The 20174-nt window shown below is 35.5% G+C and overlaps 1 protein-coding gene across 1 annotated transcript in view; it reads right to left on the reverse strand.

Annotated features, from left to right (window-relative positions):
- Positions 1-20174, reverse strand: part of LOC115864252 (multidrug resistance-associated protein 1-like) — a 77368-nt gene that overhangs the window by 24750 nt on the left and 32444 nt on the right. The window contains exons 11-16 of the mRNA XM_030877776.2: positions 20021-20087; positions 19518-19644; positions 14956-15132; positions 11415-11582; positions 10092-10254; positions 5085-5160 (exon numbers count right to left, since the gene is read on the reverse strand). Coding sequence (XP_030733636.2) covers positions 5085-5160; positions 10092-10254; positions 11415-11582; positions 14956-15132; positions 19518-19644; positions 20021-20087 — 778 coding nt within the window. The remainder of the gene's footprint in view (positions 1-5084; positions 5161-10091; positions 10255-11414; positions 11583-14955; positions 15133-19517; positions 19645-20020; positions 20088-20174) is intronic.

Here is a 20174-nt window from a genome sequence, read left to right on the forward strand (position 1 = left end):
TTTCTGTAGCCAAACATTTTTCTGCCAAACCACCTTTTTCTCCTCGAACTTTCTGGCACCTGGTTGAAACGGTTTCCATCAACGGGGCCTTGATAAAGTAGGTACAATACTTATTGCCGTATTCATGGGATACTTTAAAAATTATTTCACTTAAACTCTCCATGGCATTTAGCATCATTGACCGTTCCCTTGCTGAAGAGACATTTCCTCTTACTTCCCTACCATCACACATTTGTGTTTTCTCCCACCTCTCTGGGCCTCCATTAGTTTCTGTCTTCCTTTAACGTTTGTATTTCCTGAGGCTCAGTTCTAGTCATTATTTCCTTTCTATGCTCCACACTCTTTCCTGAGCACTCTCATCCATTCCCAGTTTCAACAACCTTCGTCTTTGTGGGTGACTCTCACATGGATTTCTCAAGTCCATACCTCTTCCTTGAGCTCCAGATCCATACGGTGAAAAACCTACTTGCCACCTACTTCGTCTCTGCTTGATTATCTCAAACACGCCCTACACGAAACCAGTTACTTCCTATCTCCTCAAAAGCTTTCTCTGGCCACGACGCTTCCTCGGTCTCAACATTGACACATTTCCAACCAATCACCAAGTAGCTGTCAATTCCTCTGGAATTGTGTTACTGAAGAAATGTTTGGAAAATACAGAATGGCACGAAGAGGAGCAAAGACAACAGAGGAGAGAGAAGAGAGAAAACAGACGAAGACAAGCAGAAGCAAAATACTCATAATGCTATATTCCAGAGATATTTGGTGCTAACATGCTGGTGAGGATTGCTATAGTCTTTTCTCTATATGTGTGGTATCATAATTCAAATGTTGCTCTATAACAAGTCTTAATTTTTAAAAAATTTTACCCGTGGTCTTTGTAACTCAGTATATAATGCACCTCAAATACTATTCTATTACAGCATTATATTTTGTCAAATGGCAACATAATATTTTATCATTTTACTATATTAAGATTTATTTAACAAAATCAAAATGTATACTGGTTGCAGATTTTTCCTGCTTTAATTATTGCTGTAATGATAATTCTCTTTACACATCTCTCATGGTCCCTTGTAGGGACATAGGAGCATGAGATATGCTACATTCTAAGTCATTTGATATATCTAATATCAAACTGACCTCTAGAAATTCTAAACTGAGGTACATGCCCCCATTTCTCCACATTTCCCATTTTGTTTATCAGAATAAGAAATGGCTATTTGATCAGCCCAGTAGTTCTTCCCTTTCCGTCTCTGGCATTAGTGTCAAGAAACATTCTGTGGGAGGTTGCAGTACATGCATGCCCTTTGTAGGATCAGCTTTACCTCAGGAAAAGATACACTATTTAACAGACACTTTCATTGGAATAGCTCCTGGTATATGATTTGGGTTAATTACTGTCATCATCCTTCAAGCCCTTGGCATGGCTTCTGTTTGGATAAGCAAATTTAGCATTGGTGTCAAGCCAAAAAATTAATTCTTAATGTAGCTGGATATAAAATGCTATGAACCCAACGGTTAAAAGGGAATTAAGGCATCCTAATTAGACATAACTAAGAAAGACCAATAATGTACTGGCCACTACACAGGAGGGTACTGTTTTTCCAAACTACAATGTTAATGATCCTTTTTCCACAAAAGTTCTGCATTTGATCCTGGGCACTTTGTTGTGAATAGCAGGTTTTATTTGAATTTTAAAAGAGCAAATTTTTTTATGCTGGTAGAGAAGTGTTAAAAATGAGTTTTACTCTGTCCTTCAGAAACCCTTGGGAAAGTCGGCATAATACCGGTCTGCATATTTTTGTATAAAATATATAAAATTAACATACTGAAACCGTTATCCCTGAACTGAGCATACAGTTGCAAAGTATAGAGTATGTATGGGAGGATTAAAGTGATTAATAGAGTCTGACATGAAAGCCAAAAGGGGGCAGTCTAGATACTAAAATAGCATTTCCAGTTTATTTTGGTCGGGGAAGATAGTAATAAATATTTAAGGAAATAAAATAATATATACCATATAAATTTAAACCAAAAAATGAAAAACAAAATATTGAAACAGTTCAACTTATTTTAGTCCCCATTTGAAAACAAAACTAACATCATAATGTAATTCTAACTCTTAAATTTCAAAGGGAGGGACTCTCAGTCATTATTCGGTCCAACTTCTTTTCCACCTCCCGCTTGATGGGTAGTTAGTTTCCCTGTGAACCCTTCCATGAGGAAGATTCATTGTTCTATCTCAGTACATCCCACTGTAGAGAGTCTCCATTGTGAAGTTCCTGTCTGTTTGTATCTTCCAATCTCTAGTCTATCTTAATTCTGCATAAATTGGAAATAATTGGGTATGGTTAAAAAAAATTAGGTTGAAAGTCAGGAAAATCTTCCCCATGTAATGTTACCTTACCAAATGGTAAAGCAGATAAAAAATGATGAAAGCTAGACTAGGAATAGTATAGAAAGTAATAAACTAGGAAATACATGGAAGTAGGCAAAGATGCACATGTTTTGGAGAAATGAAAATAGGTCTCTGACCTCTCAAACAAAAAATAAGAGTGATATAATTGCCATGCCTAAAAACAAGAAAAGATTGGTATGTGGGGATTCATGGACCTCCAATAACATTTTTATCACAGTCATTAAAAAGTAAGTTTGACGCTGGGTTCTGTTGACATGAATGTGCCATGGTAGGATTGAGGTGATCCTTTTGATGTACTCTACTGAAGAAGTAAGTTTCAGCATGCTGGCTTCTGTTTGAGCCGCCAGAACTTGAGAAATGTTTAGAAACCAGTTCTGTAAACAAACGTTTATAGGGATTGGGGTTCTTTTTTCAAGGAGAAATTTTGTAAAAGTGGTTCACAAAAACTTTAAGAGGTTCAATTTGGATATGACTAACCGTGACTTATAAATAGAAAAAATGATTTATTACAGAGGAAAGGGTATGATTATGTTTATAACAATACTTATTGATTTTTAAGATTTAAGCCTTAAAGCAAGCTACTTATTGAGTGTATGGTGAGACTATACACAGGTGAAAACTCTCTTTATAATTTAGAGATTTGAAGATCCCACAGCCCAGAAATTTCAAAGTCTGTTTCAGTGTATTTTTTGCTTTTCTTGGATATCCTTAAAAACTGACACTCATTTAAATGAAACTTATTGTTATAATGGTAAGAAAAATAAAATAAAATAAATGATGGATTAAAAGTTCCTTGAGTGTGCTTTCGGTCTCTAGTTATTTATTCATCCATTCAAAGTACTTACTGAACACATGCTATTCAGTGTTTAGTTGAAATGTGTTATGTAGATGGCAAGAGAAGAGTGAACAAAAAGACAAAAATTCCTGCTCTTATAAAGCTTATAACCTAGAGGTAAGAGAAAGACAAAATAAAGTAAATAAGTATATTTTCCAGTACGCTGATAATTAGTAAAAATTATGGGGGAAAAAGCATGGAAGGGGTAAGAAGTATTGTGGTATAAAATAGGGTGGCTAACTAAGTCTTCATTGATGAGGTGACATTTGAGCAGAAGACCTGCAGAAGATGGGCGAGCAAGCCATATGGATATCTGGGAGAAATATGCCCTAAGCAGTGGGATCAGAAAGTGCAAAGGCACCAGGGGAGGTGCATGCCTAGTCTTCCAGGAATAGCAGAGTCAGTCTTGCTGCAGTAGGATAGTGAGATGAGCTTTAGGAGGTTCTGAGAAAGGTAAACAGGTCCAGGTCCTCCAAGGCTTTATAGGTCATTGTGAGGACTCGGGATTTTACTCTGAGATGTGAATCCTTTGGAGATTTGGGGCAGAAGAATGACATGATCTGACTCATATTTGTAAAACAAACCACTCTGGATGTTACGCTGCAAACAGACTGTACAGGGCAAGGCTGGTGGCAGGAAGACCTGTAAGAAGACAATTATAATAATTCAGGGGAGAAATGATAGTGATTTGGACAAAGGGAAGCTGTGAAAGTGATGAGTAGTGTTTGAATTCTGGATTCTTGGATATATTTTGAAGATAGAGCCAATGGGATCTGACGATGCATTGGATATGGAGTAAGAGAGAGGTCAAGGGTGATTGCAAGATATTTTATCTAAGCAACGGGAAGAACAGTGTTGCCGTTAGCTAAGAAGATTAGACATCAAAGAGGAGGGTCCAACTCTGGGGTTCAGAGGACAGGTTGGGCTGGGGATATAAACTTGGAGTAAAGGTAATTAAAGTCATGAGACTGGATGACAACACCAAGACAATAAAGAAGAAAAGCAGTCCAAGGTCTTTACGATCCAGAGGAATAATTTAATTTACCTATTCAGTCAGCTAAACCTGGTATGTACACAGAGCTCCAAGCTGCAACATCCACATCATCACACAACCACAGGAATAGCCAATCCTTTCAAAAAAAATAATAAATTCAACGCCCATTCATTCACTCGAGGTCAAAACTACAAAATTCGGAGCTATTGGATCCTGAAGTATTTGCTTCTCTCTAACCCATTCCAATCCTGCATTTTAGCACCCCCCTATAATTCTAGCCACTTACTTTTTAAACCACTTTTTGCTATTATTCCTTTTTTTTTTTTTTGTCTCCTCTTTGCAACTGTTGGAGTATTAGGGCAAATAACTGATTAGGTTAATTTGCTTCAATCACTGTTCATTTTAATTACTTACAAAAATGAAAAAGAAGTATAATATAACAATCTAATCAGGGTCAAAGTTTTATTATTTTTATTTCTCTCTTCCTTTCCCTTATCATTCTTTTCCTCCCTCCTTCCCTTCCTCTTATTTTTCTAAACAGATTCATTTGGGGTATATCTTTAGCTCACACAGAAATCTGAGTAGATTTCTTCTAGTAGAATTTGGCTAGAAATTACTGAGAGTTACTATGTGTCCCAAATTAAGTCACATACATCTCACTTAAAAACTTAGATACAACCTTGTAACTCATAGTATAAAATTTGGAAACCACTAAGTACATTTTGTATCCATTATAATGTACAGATCACTTTTATAGCATGCATTTTAAATGCTAAAAAATGTAATTAATTAGTCCATAATCCCTATGAGCCTGGTATTACCCTAATACTCACCTATCATTTTGCTCCAGGATTTGTTCTTTCAGTACAGTTCTGGAGTTGATTACACTGACTCGCTTTAAAGCATGAGCTGCGGAAGAAGATGGTGAGTGCTTTTATATCCATAAAAGCAAACAATGCACAAAATAGAGAGAAATATGATGAAAGATTATACAAGTTAGAGAATTTTTTTGTGTTCTGGATCCACAGGTATACTGGGAGCCTTTCATTTTCCCCATTATTTCTTATTCACCTAAAATGTTTTGTAATGTCTTGATAAAACTAAGATTCCATAATGAAAAAGCCTACGGAGAAGTTCTTTCTTAGACATTAGAGAGGAGTGCTAACTTGTTTTGGATCTTCCACAGAAGGTTTAAGTATTTGCCCAAGAGGAACATGACTCCAGTCTTTAAAAAAAGAAAGCAATATCATCAAGTCTTATAGACAAATATTATTGTGAAAAGTATTAAGAGCATGCAATGGTAATCCCCGAATCTCTGTCATGTTCTTACTATTGTCACTAATAATAGCTTCCTACATGGTAGGCAATGTTCTAAATACTTTACATATTTTAACTCTTATGTTTCAAAACTACCCCTGTGAGGAAGATGCTACGATTATCCTTATTTTACAGATAAAAAGCACGAAGAAGTAAAGCAGGTAGCATTAATCAAAGTCACACATCTAGAACTACAAGACTGAGGTTCAAGTTACTGTTAGTGAATTCGATGGGAAACATCTCAGAGCTAGGCAGATTTTTGTCTTTTCCCACAGTGTAATACTTAACCTCCTTGAATTTCAGACTTTTTATCTTTAAAAAGAAGGAAGTGACTTGGAGATTTCTAAGGTCTCTTATATGAACTCTATGTTTTCTTATTTCTAGAAGTAAACATCTGGTCCTTAAAGGAAGCCTCTGATTTACATCAACTATCTCTAAGAAACGTGGGATTCCATGTCTCACAGAATTAAAATTCAATTTGGGGATGTTTCATCCTCTCCTGCCTAAGGCACATTTTCATCTTTATAGCTGATAATAATAATGTTTGAATTTATATATTTATAATTTATAGAACATGTTCACATACATTATACAATTTGAGTGCCCAAATGAGCTGATAAGATAAAGAGAACAACAGGCAAATTTACCCCTATTTTGAAGGGAAAAATAAAACTCAGATAGGATAAGTGATTTGCCTGAAACCCAAATTTGTCAAAAAGACAGAGGGAGAGAGAGAGAAAAAGAGAAAGACAGAGAGATGGAGAGAGCAAGTGTGAGCTGAGCCCTACACTCCTTCCTGTCTTTCACACTAAGTCAATGTACTTGTTCCTACAGGTTTGATATAATGTTTAAGAGTTTGATTGGCCTCTGGCATGAAACAGAGGAAGTGATGGATTCAAATTCTGCAACTTACACTGTCTTAACTTGGGCAAGATGTATATCCTCTTTGTAAAATTAGGACCATGTAGCCTCAGGGGGTTTTGGGGAGAATTAAGTAAAACACTTGTGACTATATTGACAGAATTAATCCCTAAGACATCTTGGCTACCATCAGTATTATTAGTATGGGTAAGAATTATCCTAAACCTATAAATATGTAAATTTATCTTTAGTCATATCTTTTTCCATAAACTCTTTTCTCTCCTCTGATTCTCACCTCTTATATAATATTCCCATAAGGTGAGACTTACAGATTTTTCAGAGCTAGATGGAGTTTTAGAGATCTGATGTATCCAAACCAAATTGTACTGTAAACTCTACTTATCTGTCATCAACTCTGGTAGTGAGGGTGAGAATTATAGGAAAAGAAAAAGTGTCTGGGTCATAAGCAGTTTTGGGGGCAAGGGAGTGATAAAAATGTACACTGTTCATTTCCATATCAGACACCAGGACAAACAGATCTAGTTCAAGTCCCATTTTTCATAAATGGGAAGAATGAAAAGAGGTCATTTTTACAAAGATTCATGTAATTATTCAGTGCTAGAACCAGAACCCAGGGCTCTGAAATTGGTCCCATGTTTTTTCCACTATGTTGTGCTGACTTTTACTCCCACTTTCATGTCACATTAAGTTAATAAAAAGTTTTAAATGGAAATATTGTGTGCTTTTTAAAGTAATTCCTGAACAGACTCAAGGCCAAAAAGGATAAATTGTAAAAAATAAATGATAGATCACAGATTGAATTTAGAAGTGGGGATCACACTTCTCAAATCACACTCTGTCCATGTAGCCTTCTTCCTTCTAAATTCCAGTAAAAATGTTCTCAGATATAAGTTGATTTTTATTCACTACTTATGCAAAGAAGAGAAAGAAATTCCCCACAGGGACAGGCCTGCGCCTAACATTTGTGGTAACTGGGGCAAGAGTATAAATGAAGGCCCGCATACCATACTTCTAAGTATTTGATAGTTATAGATGGAACTAACAGACTGGTAAATAAGTTCTATCGCTTACCCTAACACATACACCTTCCCGACCACCTGGAAGGCAAAATCCAGGTGAGAGTGTTTGGAGCCCTGCGAGTTCCTCTGGGGAATGCGGTAGTCCCGGGTGATGTGGTCAAGGTGCTTGCTGGGTTTTCTCCCACCCCAGCTCCACCCCTCACCATGTCTGTGGCTGCCCCAGCTACATGTCCAGACTCTGCCAACCCTCCTCCAAGAAAAAAAAACATCCTTCATCCAAGGAGTAGTGAATGCCAGTAGAGTAGTCGACCCTTAAGAGGGTAGAACTAAAGAATGAGAGCCCAGGTCCTTGGAGCAAATTTATGTCATATGAGCAGAGAACTCTGGGACTCCAAGTACCTGGAGTGGTCAAGGAGTGGCGGGATGGGAAGAGGACCCCCGATGGGCACAATCCCTAGGCCTTGGCCAGAGAGCCAGCCAGGGAAGGCAGAGCAGAGACGTAGTACAGGACTGGGTCAAATTGGCCCAGGTCTAAGGGCAATACTGTAGGAATGTGACTAAATGTAAACAGGTTTGAAGTTGTTGTCTGGGGGATGTTTTATATAAATTGTATATCAGTTGATCTATTTTTGTTCTGCTCTGTGTGGTCACTAACAAAATTACAATATATATGGCTGACCTTTTACAAATATCTATCTATCTAGTATTAACATGAGTAATTTTATGCCTGCTTTTTAAAAGACTTTATATATTTTTTACTTACCATCCAAATAAATCAAAATCCCAGAAATATTCATTGTAAAAACCATATTCTATTTCTAGTACAAAAATGATCTCTACTCAACACCTTTCTGAATTTTAACAGAAAAGACACAATACTGAAGTAACTAGAAGAAAGTCCAATTTACATTTTCCTAAATCTGTCATATTTCTGTTGCTGAGATAGTAACATCTATTAATGTCAGCTCAACTTCAAGAATGTTTTCCACTTGTTACCACAGAGGACTGGTGTACATAAGATATATCAATGGAGGGAGGTATGATATTTGTTTCCAAAACTGGAGACTTAAACAAGAGCAAATTCCACAACTTTCAAAATTGTGTTCCATATTTTATGGTAGATTAAATATTGAACTTAAAACTTACACACTGCCTGCTTTCAGAGCTATATTTTCCAAAGTAATACAACTTATATTTCATGTTGCCTTTAAAATAAGTAGCAAAAAATATATCCTGGCTCGTAGCATTACAAATCATCCCATTCACTCTGAGGAGACATACTTTTGGTAGAAAAAATGGAGGCAGATTCATCTGTTTAACAAACGGCTATTGAGTACCTGTTATTTGCCTAACATGAGGCTACCTAAGTGCTGGGGATAGAGAAAATGACAGAACACATCCTCATTGCAGCCCTCAGAGACACTCATAGATATATCTTTCCTACACACTAAATATAAATTATTACTTAGCCTGACCAAATAGGCAAGGGCTCATTTCCAAAACTGCTAGACATTAAGAAAAGACAAGGTCTTCTTTTATTAAGACTGATCACAGCCACCTGACAATGGATAAGGTTTTTCTGAATGTATCTACATATAGAATATTTAAATTTGAGAAAGGGGCATACACAAGGAATAAAGAAAATAGTAGTTCATACCTAATGTGTATTAGCTTAGAGAAACACATCAGCAAAATGGCTCTGCTTTTTGATTTCATGGCATTAAAATACTAAATTGCACTGATCTTGTTATAAACTGCTTTCATATCTTTCTGACTTTTATATCCAGGTAAAGTGTAAAGTGAATGAATAGATACCAGTTCATGTAGGAAATACTAAGAATAACTCTATATGTCTTCTTTTAGCCTGAAATTATGAAATAGTTCACTGGTTTTCCAGCCATTTCTCAGTGGTGTTCTGGAAAGGTATAGAACAAGGATCATGATGGTGGTACACATGAGAAAACGTCTACAGCTGGAAAAAGATAATGGTACATCCAACTTTCAGAGCTGGAAAATGACTGATCTCTGGAATATTAAACTAATACTAGATTTCAAACATCCTTATGTCCTAATTAGATAAAGACCAAACCACTTCATTCACACAAATATCTATGAATCTTAATTTAAAATACTAGGACTATAATAACAAAAATTAGTAGTAAATAAACTCAGTTGCTATTTTGTAAAAGTTAGACAAATATCATTCTCCTTTGTCATTCTTCAGATTTTCTTTTCTTTTGTTTCTCTCCCACAACATGTAATAGTATGTTTCAAATATTTATTATTTATTTGACATGGATTTAATTTCAAAGAAAGTAGAATGTTTAGACCCATTATATTCTAAACCTGCAACAGAGCTTATAAATCATCTAATCTCTTATTTCATAAATGAAAAAACTGACCCTGGGGCATAACATTTTGCTTAAAAATCATAAACAAGGTTGATTTTTAGCTGATGTGTCCCAACGTATTTGTTTCTTTTCTAGAGAAAGGAAGACACCCAGTTCCTGACTTAAGTAGCATGAATGAAGAAAAATGCATAGTAAGAAATCAGGCAATTCATGGGCTTTCAAAATGGGTAAGCACACTGTATCTTAGGTTTATTTTTCACTGTGTCCTCACCTTTTTCTTGTTCACTGAAGGCCTGAAGCAAATTCGTGAGATTTTTGGTTTTAGACAGAAGTTCCTGGTATGTTCCCATTTGTGCTACTCTGCCACTTTCCATTACAACAATAAGATCCATCAGGGGTAGAAGTGTGAGGTTGTGTGTCACTAAAATTCGAGTCTACAAAAGAGTATTTTATTCCCTGGGTTACAAAAGATGGCAAAAATAAGCCATTTTAAAGAGAGCTGCAATCATTATTTTTTGTCTTTACTATTTTAGAGTAAAATTCTTGGTAGGTGCCAGTTTAAGGCAGCATATATAAATATATTTCACAATGAATGATGATACACTGCTAGACAAAAAAGAAAAAAGAAAAAAGTCAGCAAATGTTTTTAACCCATTAGTTCAGGTATTCTTCATTCATTAAAAATGAATCAAATTTACAGCAAATTAAAAACAATCTTATAACTGTCACTCTTGCTTCCTTTTTCTAAGGTCCTGTAGCATTACAAAAACATGTTTGATTCAAGTCTTTATTTTTAAATCTTTCCATATTATTGTATATATATACATAAAATTGAATGAGAAGATTTATCTTGGTTTCATTTCAATAAGTAAAGACATTTGTCTATTCTTTAAATATTTATACATTTATTTAAATTTTCCAGAATTCTCTATATTAATAAATCTGTAAACACATATTGTGAATCGATGAGTATGGTTTTGTGGTCAGACAGGCTTTTAAAAATCTCTGTGGCTCTTAAATTAAGCAAGCTACAACAAGTCATTATAAGCCCTGAGTTTCTTCATGTATAAAACAAGAACAACGATAATGCCTATCTCAGAGACTTGCTATAAGAACTAAATGAACTAATTTAGTGTCAAACATAGTATGCACTTGGTAAATATTAATTCCTTTCTTCTTGGTTCCTTCACAAGACAATTGAATTGTTATGAATGCTAGATTAATAATACCACATTTTAAGTAATAAATAATAAAGTAATACTATTTTTTATAAAAGTGCTATGCACCAAAATACCACTTTTCAAAAAAAGTCACCTAAGCTAAAAACAACTCATTTTGGCATGTAAACCACCTTCGAATATGGTATTAGTCAATGAGGTAATAATCACATAAGTTGTGGTCAGAGTAAACTTGTAAAAAATTTTAAGACATTCATTAAAGTGAGTCTGTAAAAGAGCAATATAACATCTCATTCTTTATGTGAAATTTAACTACTCTGCTTCAACAAATAAACAAAATATTAGAATTTGGGGCACAATGCTACATAGATTATCCTCTCCTTCCCTCACTAAAGCATAAGTGATGCTATGGCTACCTTGTTTTTCAACATGCCAGAGGACCCAATCACTTTTTCAAAAAGTTGCTTTCCAACATGAACATCAACTGCAGACAAGGGATCATCCAGGAGGTAGATGTCGGCCCCACTATAGACAGCTCTGGCCAGACTGACTCGATGCCTCTGACCTCCACTTATATTTACACCCTGAAAATGAAGCAGGAGAAAAAACAAAACCAGAGGAAAAATGTGTAAATCTCAAAGCACATAGAGTTACGTCCAAATTCTCTTCTGTAGCAGGGATAGGTAATAATTCAGGGTTAACACTCCAACCTTTCTTTATCCTAAAATTCCAAAAGCCTCTATTTCCTAGTACCACTAATTGGTGCACATTAACAGATATATCTGCTTTCTCTTAATTGCGTGCTTTCAAAAGTAGATACTAACAGTTATGGAGAAAAGAATTTCCGGTTCCCTAACTCTGAAAAGTTGTGCCTGTGGAACATTAAAGAAAACTTCTGGCTGCCAGCCGTGTACTGACACTGGTGATCATTTTTAAATTGACACATAGGAGACTGAGAATAATAGCTAAATTACCAAAGCAGCAATCAACATGTCCTATTTTCTTCTGTAGAAAGATTAGTACAAGTCTTGTTGGCAAAAGTACAACTCTAAGAAGCAAGAATAAGGAATATACATCACTCTGTGAGAATTAAAGTCGACGTGTACAGCCATGTATGGAGAATTATGGGGCCAGGCCCAATTTACTTGATTTATTTTATGTTTAGTGTTTACAGATCTGGTTTAAAAGCTCTCCATGCAGCACAGAAATCAGCCAGTGCCCTATAATTGTAAAATGTCATTGCTTCTTTGCCTTTCTCGTCCTCCTACTATTCAACAAATATCTCCTATACTCTGGGTGCTGTGCTAGCACTTGGAATTTAAAGATAAATGAAACCGAGCCTCTGTCATGAGGAGGTCGCATTTTAGCAGGGGAGCCAGGAGTAAAAAAAATATATACAAAGTACTATGATACATATATATATGTGTGTGTGTGTGTGTGTGTGTGTGTGTGTGTGTGTGTGTGTGTGTGTGTGGTGTGATTATAACAGCCCCCAACTCATGGGCTTGTCATGAGCATTTACTGAGTGTAAAATATTTAGGACAGGGCTTCCCTGGTGGTGCAGTGGTTGAGAGTCCGCCTGCTGATGCAGGGGACGCGGGTTCGTGCCCCGGTCTGGGAAGATCCCACATGCCGCGGAGCGGCTGGGCCTGTGAGCCATGGCCGCTGGGCCTGCGCGTCCGGACCCTGTGCTCTGCAACCAGAGAGGTCGCAACAGTAAGAGGCCCACGTACCGCCAAAATATATATATATATATATATATATATATTTAGGACAAAGCCAATACCAAATACAGACACAATCAACATTAGCTATTATCACCCAATCACTCCTCTCTCCAATCCATCCTCTGACTTGTCATCACGAATCTTGTAATTATGTTATCATCTTGCTTAAAAATCTTGTATGCCCGTGTCTCTCTCTTCCCATCATCCATGAGCATCAGCAAATTCCTTAGTAGAAACCTAAGATACTTATATTCTGGTATTAACTCATCTTTCAACCACTCACCCAATGCTGCCTTCTCAAGTGACTGTGACCTACAAGCAGACTAGCCTGCCTTTTCATATCTGGGCAGAGCCTATACACTCTGCTTGGGTGCCCATATCCTCCCTTTTCAACTCAAAAGATACTCTAAGTCCTCTTTGAAATCAATCTTCTACCCAGAGTTCCAAGTAAAGTGATTCATTCCCTCCCTTCTTGTCTTTCAGTGTCCTGTTTACTCACCCATTGCTAGAAATGACAATACCCATGTCAGTGTCTCACTCTCCTGTGAGCTCGTGCCTAGTTTATCCTTGCATTCCCAGCACATAGTGTCCAAATAAATATTGGTAAAGACAATTGATAATATCATTGGCAGAGATCCAGTTGATTGCAGTCCCTTGAAGACTGGGTGATTGATAGCTCTTTTGCTCACCCTTATATACCCCATTGCAGAATAAGGGTATATAATAGATTAATAACTATTTGTGTTCAGTGGAAGAATGCCAAAGAAAAAGATGAATAAAAGTGAGGAAAATTCTACGTTCATTATCTTGGTCGTCTCATAAACAGCTGTAAATAGATTTCTTTTTGAAATATTCAATTACATGTTTATTTTAAAGTACATCATCAGATTGGGAGAAATTTAATTTAAAAATATAAAAAGCAGAAATTATAAGTGGCAATAACATTTAATGACTATATTAAATCTATACTTCACATTTTGAATTTTTCCCACTTCAATTTTTTAGTTACATACTTAGCTATTTCATTTTATTAGAGATTGGCTTTATCAGCATAATGTTCGATATGTATTAACAAGTTTGAAAAGGAAGTCACATTTCTGCATAATTCTAGCTATGGTGCCATTTCACCAAGGGATAGTGAAGATGCCAGAAAAAACACAGAGGTTGCAAAAAAATTAAATCAATTTAACACTTCGAGAAAATACATCTGCAAAGTAACAGGCTATGAATGAAACCAAAGTAAGTCTAGTTAAAGGTAAAATTTGCCTCATCCTAGATTTTATTTTTTAAATTTTTATTGAAATATAGTTGATTTACAATGTTGTGTTAATTTCAGATGTACAGCAAAATGTACACCCTCGATTTTAAATATTTCCCCTTTCTATAGTTTTGTTCTATAACTTTCAATTTATATAACAAGACAATTAAATAACTTGAAGCCAGGGTAAAAATGCCTAACAATGTTATTCTAACTCTCTTAGAAATTCAAAGCACTAAGGATTATTTACTTATCTTCATAGTACACATGAATCGTAGGCAGAGGCTGCTTTTGCATTCATGTTTAATTAGTGGAGATTTTAGTCATGGGTTGGGGATCATCTCTTGGGCTTCATACTTTGGCTCATGATATCTTGTTTTGTTTTGTTTTATTTTTAACTCCAAAACACTGGGTAGCATAATGACTATTCATTAATGAGATGAAAATAAAACAGAGCAAAGAATACGACGCCTGGGAAACAAGTTCCTCTTAAGCAGGAATGTGTAAATATGGAACAGGTACATTCATGACAGCATCGTCTCAGAGCCTCGTTGGAAACTGGCCTTGGTGCAACCACTGGAGACTGGGGCTCTGTTGTTACTGTCCTAGGCTTGACTTTGTGCACAAGAGCTTCAGGAAGAAACAAAACTATTATTCCCTCATTAGATAGTGAACGGCCTTATGCCAGCAACTAAGGCAAAGCGTAGATGATCCACTTGGTGGGCTTTCATTCCCCCATTTGGACACTAACAACAGAATTTCCTGCTGATTTTTAATCTATTTTCAAAATAGTCAATAATAAATAATTATTCGTCCTTAATATGGCCATCTCTTTCATAGGAATTCTACAATGACTTTTTAAAATTATAGTTGTATAGCTCTTCAAGACCTCAGTAAAAAGGCTATAAATATTCTATTAGTGCAGCTGAATGGAATGTTATTCCTGCATAAGATAAAATATATTTTCCTTACTCTTTCTCCAATCTCAGTTTGATCTCCATTTGGTAACTGCTCCAGATCGGGAAGGAGTGCACAGGCTTCCAAAACTCGCTCATAAAGCTGCTTCTGCATGACAGAGCCAAAAAGAATGTTTTCTTGCAAAATGCAATTCTGAATCCAAGCCTGCTGGGAAACATAAGCCACAGAGCCCTACAAAAGAAAGAAATAAAATAAATACTCTTAACAAGGGAAAAGGAGAACTTGCATGCACCACATTAAAGGAACGTATCTAGTCCATGGTTTTGTTTTCTTTAAATTGAATTTAAAAATATTTAAATGATTTCTTCAATGTAAATATATTCTATTTACATTTTCATCTTATATCCTGTTTTAATCTTATGTATTTTTATTAGAGGCCCCTTCAAATGAGTTACTTGGTGCCTTTTATTTACTTTCACTCTAGCTTCTATCAAAGTTACCTGTCTGGTGGGATTTTCTGGAAGCAGACACTGAGTGTATTAGCCAGCTCTACCTACCCTAACAAGGTACCATGAACTGGGTTGCTTAAACAACAGAAATTTCTTTTCTCACAAGTGTGAGATCGGGTGTTGGCAGGGTTGGCTTCTCCTGAGGCCTGTCTCCTTAGCTTGTAGATGGCTTTCTTCTCCTGAGTATTCACATGGCCTTCCCTTTGTGTGTGTGTCCTAATTTCTTCTTCTCATAGAGATATCAGCCATACTGGATTAGGGCCCACCCTACTGACCTTATTTTAACTTATTATCTCCTTAAAGAACTTATCTCCAAATACAGTCACATTCTCAGGTACTGTGGGTTAGGACTTCAACATATGAATTTGGGGGGAATACAATTCAGCCCATAATGTTGAATTTGGGGTGCAAGTTGTTTATTTGGGATCAATTCTTAGGAAAGAAAAGGAAGAAGGAGGATTGGGTAGAGCAGGAAGTCGCACAGCAATTCAGATCCAACAAAGATTTGGTCAACCCTTCAGAGAGCTATGGAGGTGCATCACCCATCAGTTGTTCTCTGTTAGGCTCAACTGGCCTGGCCTTTCAGAGTGGGAACCCAGGAGGCCAGCATGAAGGTGCTGATGTGCTATATGTACTCCCAAGGCGGGGTGGCAAGCCCTTCCTAGAAGGGGGGTTCTGGGCAGCACATCTCTCTCTTCCACATACTCTCTGCTCTTAAATTCATTTTTTGATAATTTTATATCTTGACATTATTCTTGAATATGACTCTGCTCCATAAAATATCCTTTGAACTAGCCCTTGTCTTCCAAAGGATTCCCAGTATTTGAACTAGAGACTCACATTTTAATCTGCCCCATGGACTCTATCCAAACACTGATTTGAGTATTTTGAATATTATGCACTCTGTAACAATACCACACATTTAAAGTACTTTCTGACGTAGACCTGTGTGTAACTACCAGTCTTTCGATTTCTACCAACTACTTTGAAGGTCAAAGATTAATTTTTAATTCCTCCTTGTTGAGCATGTAAGACATAGAATGGCTTTTGAGCCAAAACAATATAGTTCTGATCTGACTTGATCTTGAAAACAAAGGTAATTGCTCTTGAATTGCCTCATTTAGTGAATAACTTTTGATTAGAATAGCATATTAAATCTGTCCTCGGGTGATAGACGTTCTGAATACTTGATATACATTAGTCAAGATAAGGGGAACAGAGGGTGAAGAACACAGGAGAAAAGATTGTAGAACAGGGAAAAGTGGTATATAATATAAAACCGGAACTAAATACTACATTGAGAGGTGTGGACTTGATGTTCTGGTATGACAGCAGCTGAAAAAAAGTTAATCAATTTTCACAGAGATGTAAATTTTTCTTTTTATCATCATTATAATTATCATTTGCGTCTCACATACAAATGAAAATGTTTTTGTTTCATTTCATTCTTAATAATAAAACTACGATAGAAGTTTTGCTAATTCAAAAATGGACTCTAAATCTCTGATGTTTTATCAAAGAACATTGAATATTGGATACTCTGCATGAATGATGTCTGATGTAAGCCTTAGAAACTGAGAATAGGGGATCTTAGAATTTGAACGTTGGAATGATATGCCTCAAAAAAGTGCTCATGTGAAACCTTGAGAAACAGAAAGATGTAAACAAGATCACCTTATAAATACTAAATGTTAAGTTGGCCATGCCATCATTATGATATTACTACTAAATTAGATATAATAAGGATGACACATATATTTATGATTAAAAATGTTTTCAGAAATAATTCAGAGTGTGGTACCTCAAATCCTCCACTGATCCAGACCAACAAGTTTCCTAAAGAACAATGTGGCCAATTATACAGACAGATAATATTGTTTCCCTTTAAAACAAATATCGTATATTAACGCATGTATGTGGAACCTAGAAAAATGGTACAGATGAACCAGTTTGCAGGGCAGAAGTTGAGACACAGATGTAGAGAACAAACGTATGGACCCCAAGGGGGGAAAACCGTGGTGGGGTGGGTGGGGATGGTGGTGTGCTGAATTGGGCAATTGGGATTGACATGTATACACTGATGTGTATAAAATTGATGACTAATAAGAACCTGCAGTATAAAAAACCAACAACCAAACAAACAAACAACTAATACTAAACTTTCTTTGGGTTATTTGTATGGAAATACGTCAATATAAATGTTGCAGACATTACATGAAATTTCTAAAAATCTTATATGTTCTGGTATAATGTTATAAGTCATAATTCTAGTTATTACTTTAAAATGTATATCTCAGAAATAAATAAATTTCATTGTCAGTTGCATTATTATGATCTTTCATCAAATCTTTAAAAAAAAAAAAAAGAAAAACAAGCCATTAAAGAGAAATTCTTCCAAGAGAATTAAAACACGTTGTATACCTCTGAAAAAAATATATATATATAGTTTCTCTTTGACAACCCTAGCTTAACATAAACAAAGTGTGTCCTCTCTGCTTTACGATTAGTAATAGCAATGTTATGGTTTCTATTATCACCATGAACACTTTCTTAAATACGAATTCTCAAAGGTATCAGAAATAATCTTTAAATCTTACCATGAGTACCTCAACAATCATAATGAAGATAACAAAACCATAAAAATTCATAGGGAGCCAGCTGACTCTATGCCAAGAACTAGTCTAGGTCTTTGCACATTATCTTATTCAATCTACTGCTTAACCTTTCAAGCTTATTATTATCATTTACGCATGAGGTGAAACCTAGAATTGATATTGTTTTTATATTGATACACTCCTAATTATTTTTCAAGATTAAATAAAAGGCTACCTACTTTCTGATTGTTTTTCTCTTTAAAGCAGAATTTGTTGTTTTTATACCGTTTCATTTAAAAAATCTAATTTAAATACTTGTTGTAATTGATCTTAGTATCTCCCTCACTAGACTATGAACTCTGTAAGAAGCGTAGCATATCCTATTCATGTTTATTTCCCTGGTACTAAGTGCTAGGCACATAGTATGTGCTCAATAATTGCTTTGTGAAATTAACCAAAGAAACTGAACGATAATAAAATCAACATGACAAGCATTATATTTTTAAAGGATACTTACTGGCCTAGGAAAAGGTATAGTCATCTTGATCGATAGACAAATGGCTGATTGTAATCATTAGGAAGCACATAAGGAGACAAAGATCGTGTACTTAAAGTTAAATAGTGGTATTCATTGAGTGTAACCTTATCAGAAAAAGTCCTAAAAATCATACTTGATTCCAAACTAAGAAATAGCAACGCTGAGAGAGAAATAAATGATCACTGAAGAACTGGAATCAGGAAAGATATAAAGACATGAGGAAAGATATATTATGAACAAAAAATAAAAAGATTTGGAGTTGCTTTTTCCTCGACAGCAAAACTGTGAAGACACTGGTTTCAGATCTATAGAGCTTCTCCATCTTGTCAGATGTGAGAGGAGCGAATAGGTAGTATTTTACCTAACAGTTAGTTAGGTCTAAGGAAAAACTCATTAGATAGTCTAGTATTTCAGAGAAGAAAAAGCTGATGAAGAACTTCTTGAATTCTTATTCCTACTGACCTTTAAGAATAAAACAAATGGCTGGGAGTGGAGTAGACCTCTCCTTAGTCCAAAGGCTTAAATTTAAATGTAAGCTGTTAATATTATTATTTTCCTGAGGTTTTTCTAGGTCAAAGGTCCTTCTCATGAGCAACTACAAGATTTCTTAGAAATGGAACGGCCATAATTACTTAGGAAACATTGCAGTGAATGATAATTAGAAACCTACTCAAACTACATTATAAATCACATTCGTTTCTCTATAATTGGTTGCAATTTAGTTAATATCATCAAACAATTACCATAAGCATTCCTAAATGATTTGCTGAAGTATTTGGAGGACACAATGCTCTTACTAAGCCATCCATAGTTAATCAATTTCTGTGGAAATTTAAATGATTGTTACAAACTAGAAATGCTCATTAAATACTTGCATCTTCAATTCAATTTGATAAATTCTTATTGACACTAATGATATGCTGGCTGTAGCCTATTACACTAGGAGATGTGAAAAGAATGCATTGTTGACTTTACCTTTCTTTGGACTACTCCTTTAAGTTTCTCCATTTCCCCTAGAACGGCAGAAAGCAGAGATGATTTTCCAGACCCAACTTGCCCTATAACAGCCACTAAAGCTCCTTCTGGAATCTTTATGTTTAAGCTGCATGACAAGAAAAGGAGAGAGATGACATAAGAAGTTCATGTTATAATTGTTTTTAATGTATATTCCTAGACAAGTCACTGTATCACTGCACTGGGTATCATCCCTGAAATTGCTGCTATTCACACTGTCCTACATTCCAAACTTCCAAAATGCAACAGCAAATGCTGCAGAGGAAATAGAGGAAATGAAAAGGGAAAAAAGAGAGTAAAACAACCATAAAAATGAAATGTGCAGTGAAAGGTTTAAAAAAAATCTTGTAAATTCCAATAGATTCATCTTCTGCTTAAAAACTCTAAAAAATAAAAACATGGAACATTATAGAATTCAATGCTAAAATTTTTTTGTTTTTAATTTTCCCCAAACCATGACTTACTCTTTTAATATTGGAATCCCTGTTTTATCCCAGGAAAAGGAAGCATTTGTAAAACCAATGGCATGATCTAGGAAGAAAAAATAAATACAAATGTATCTTCGAATCAATTGCCTTCAGCCTAGAAGTCAAATAAATATTGAATACAAAGAGGAAC

Source organism: Globicephala melas, chromosome 4 (assembly GCF_963455315.2).
Source record: "Globicephala melas chromosome 4, mGloMel1.2, whole genome shotgun sequence".
Classification (NCBI taxonomy): Eukaryota; Metazoa; Chordata; class Mammalia; order Artiodactyla; family Delphinidae; genus Globicephala; species Globicephala melas.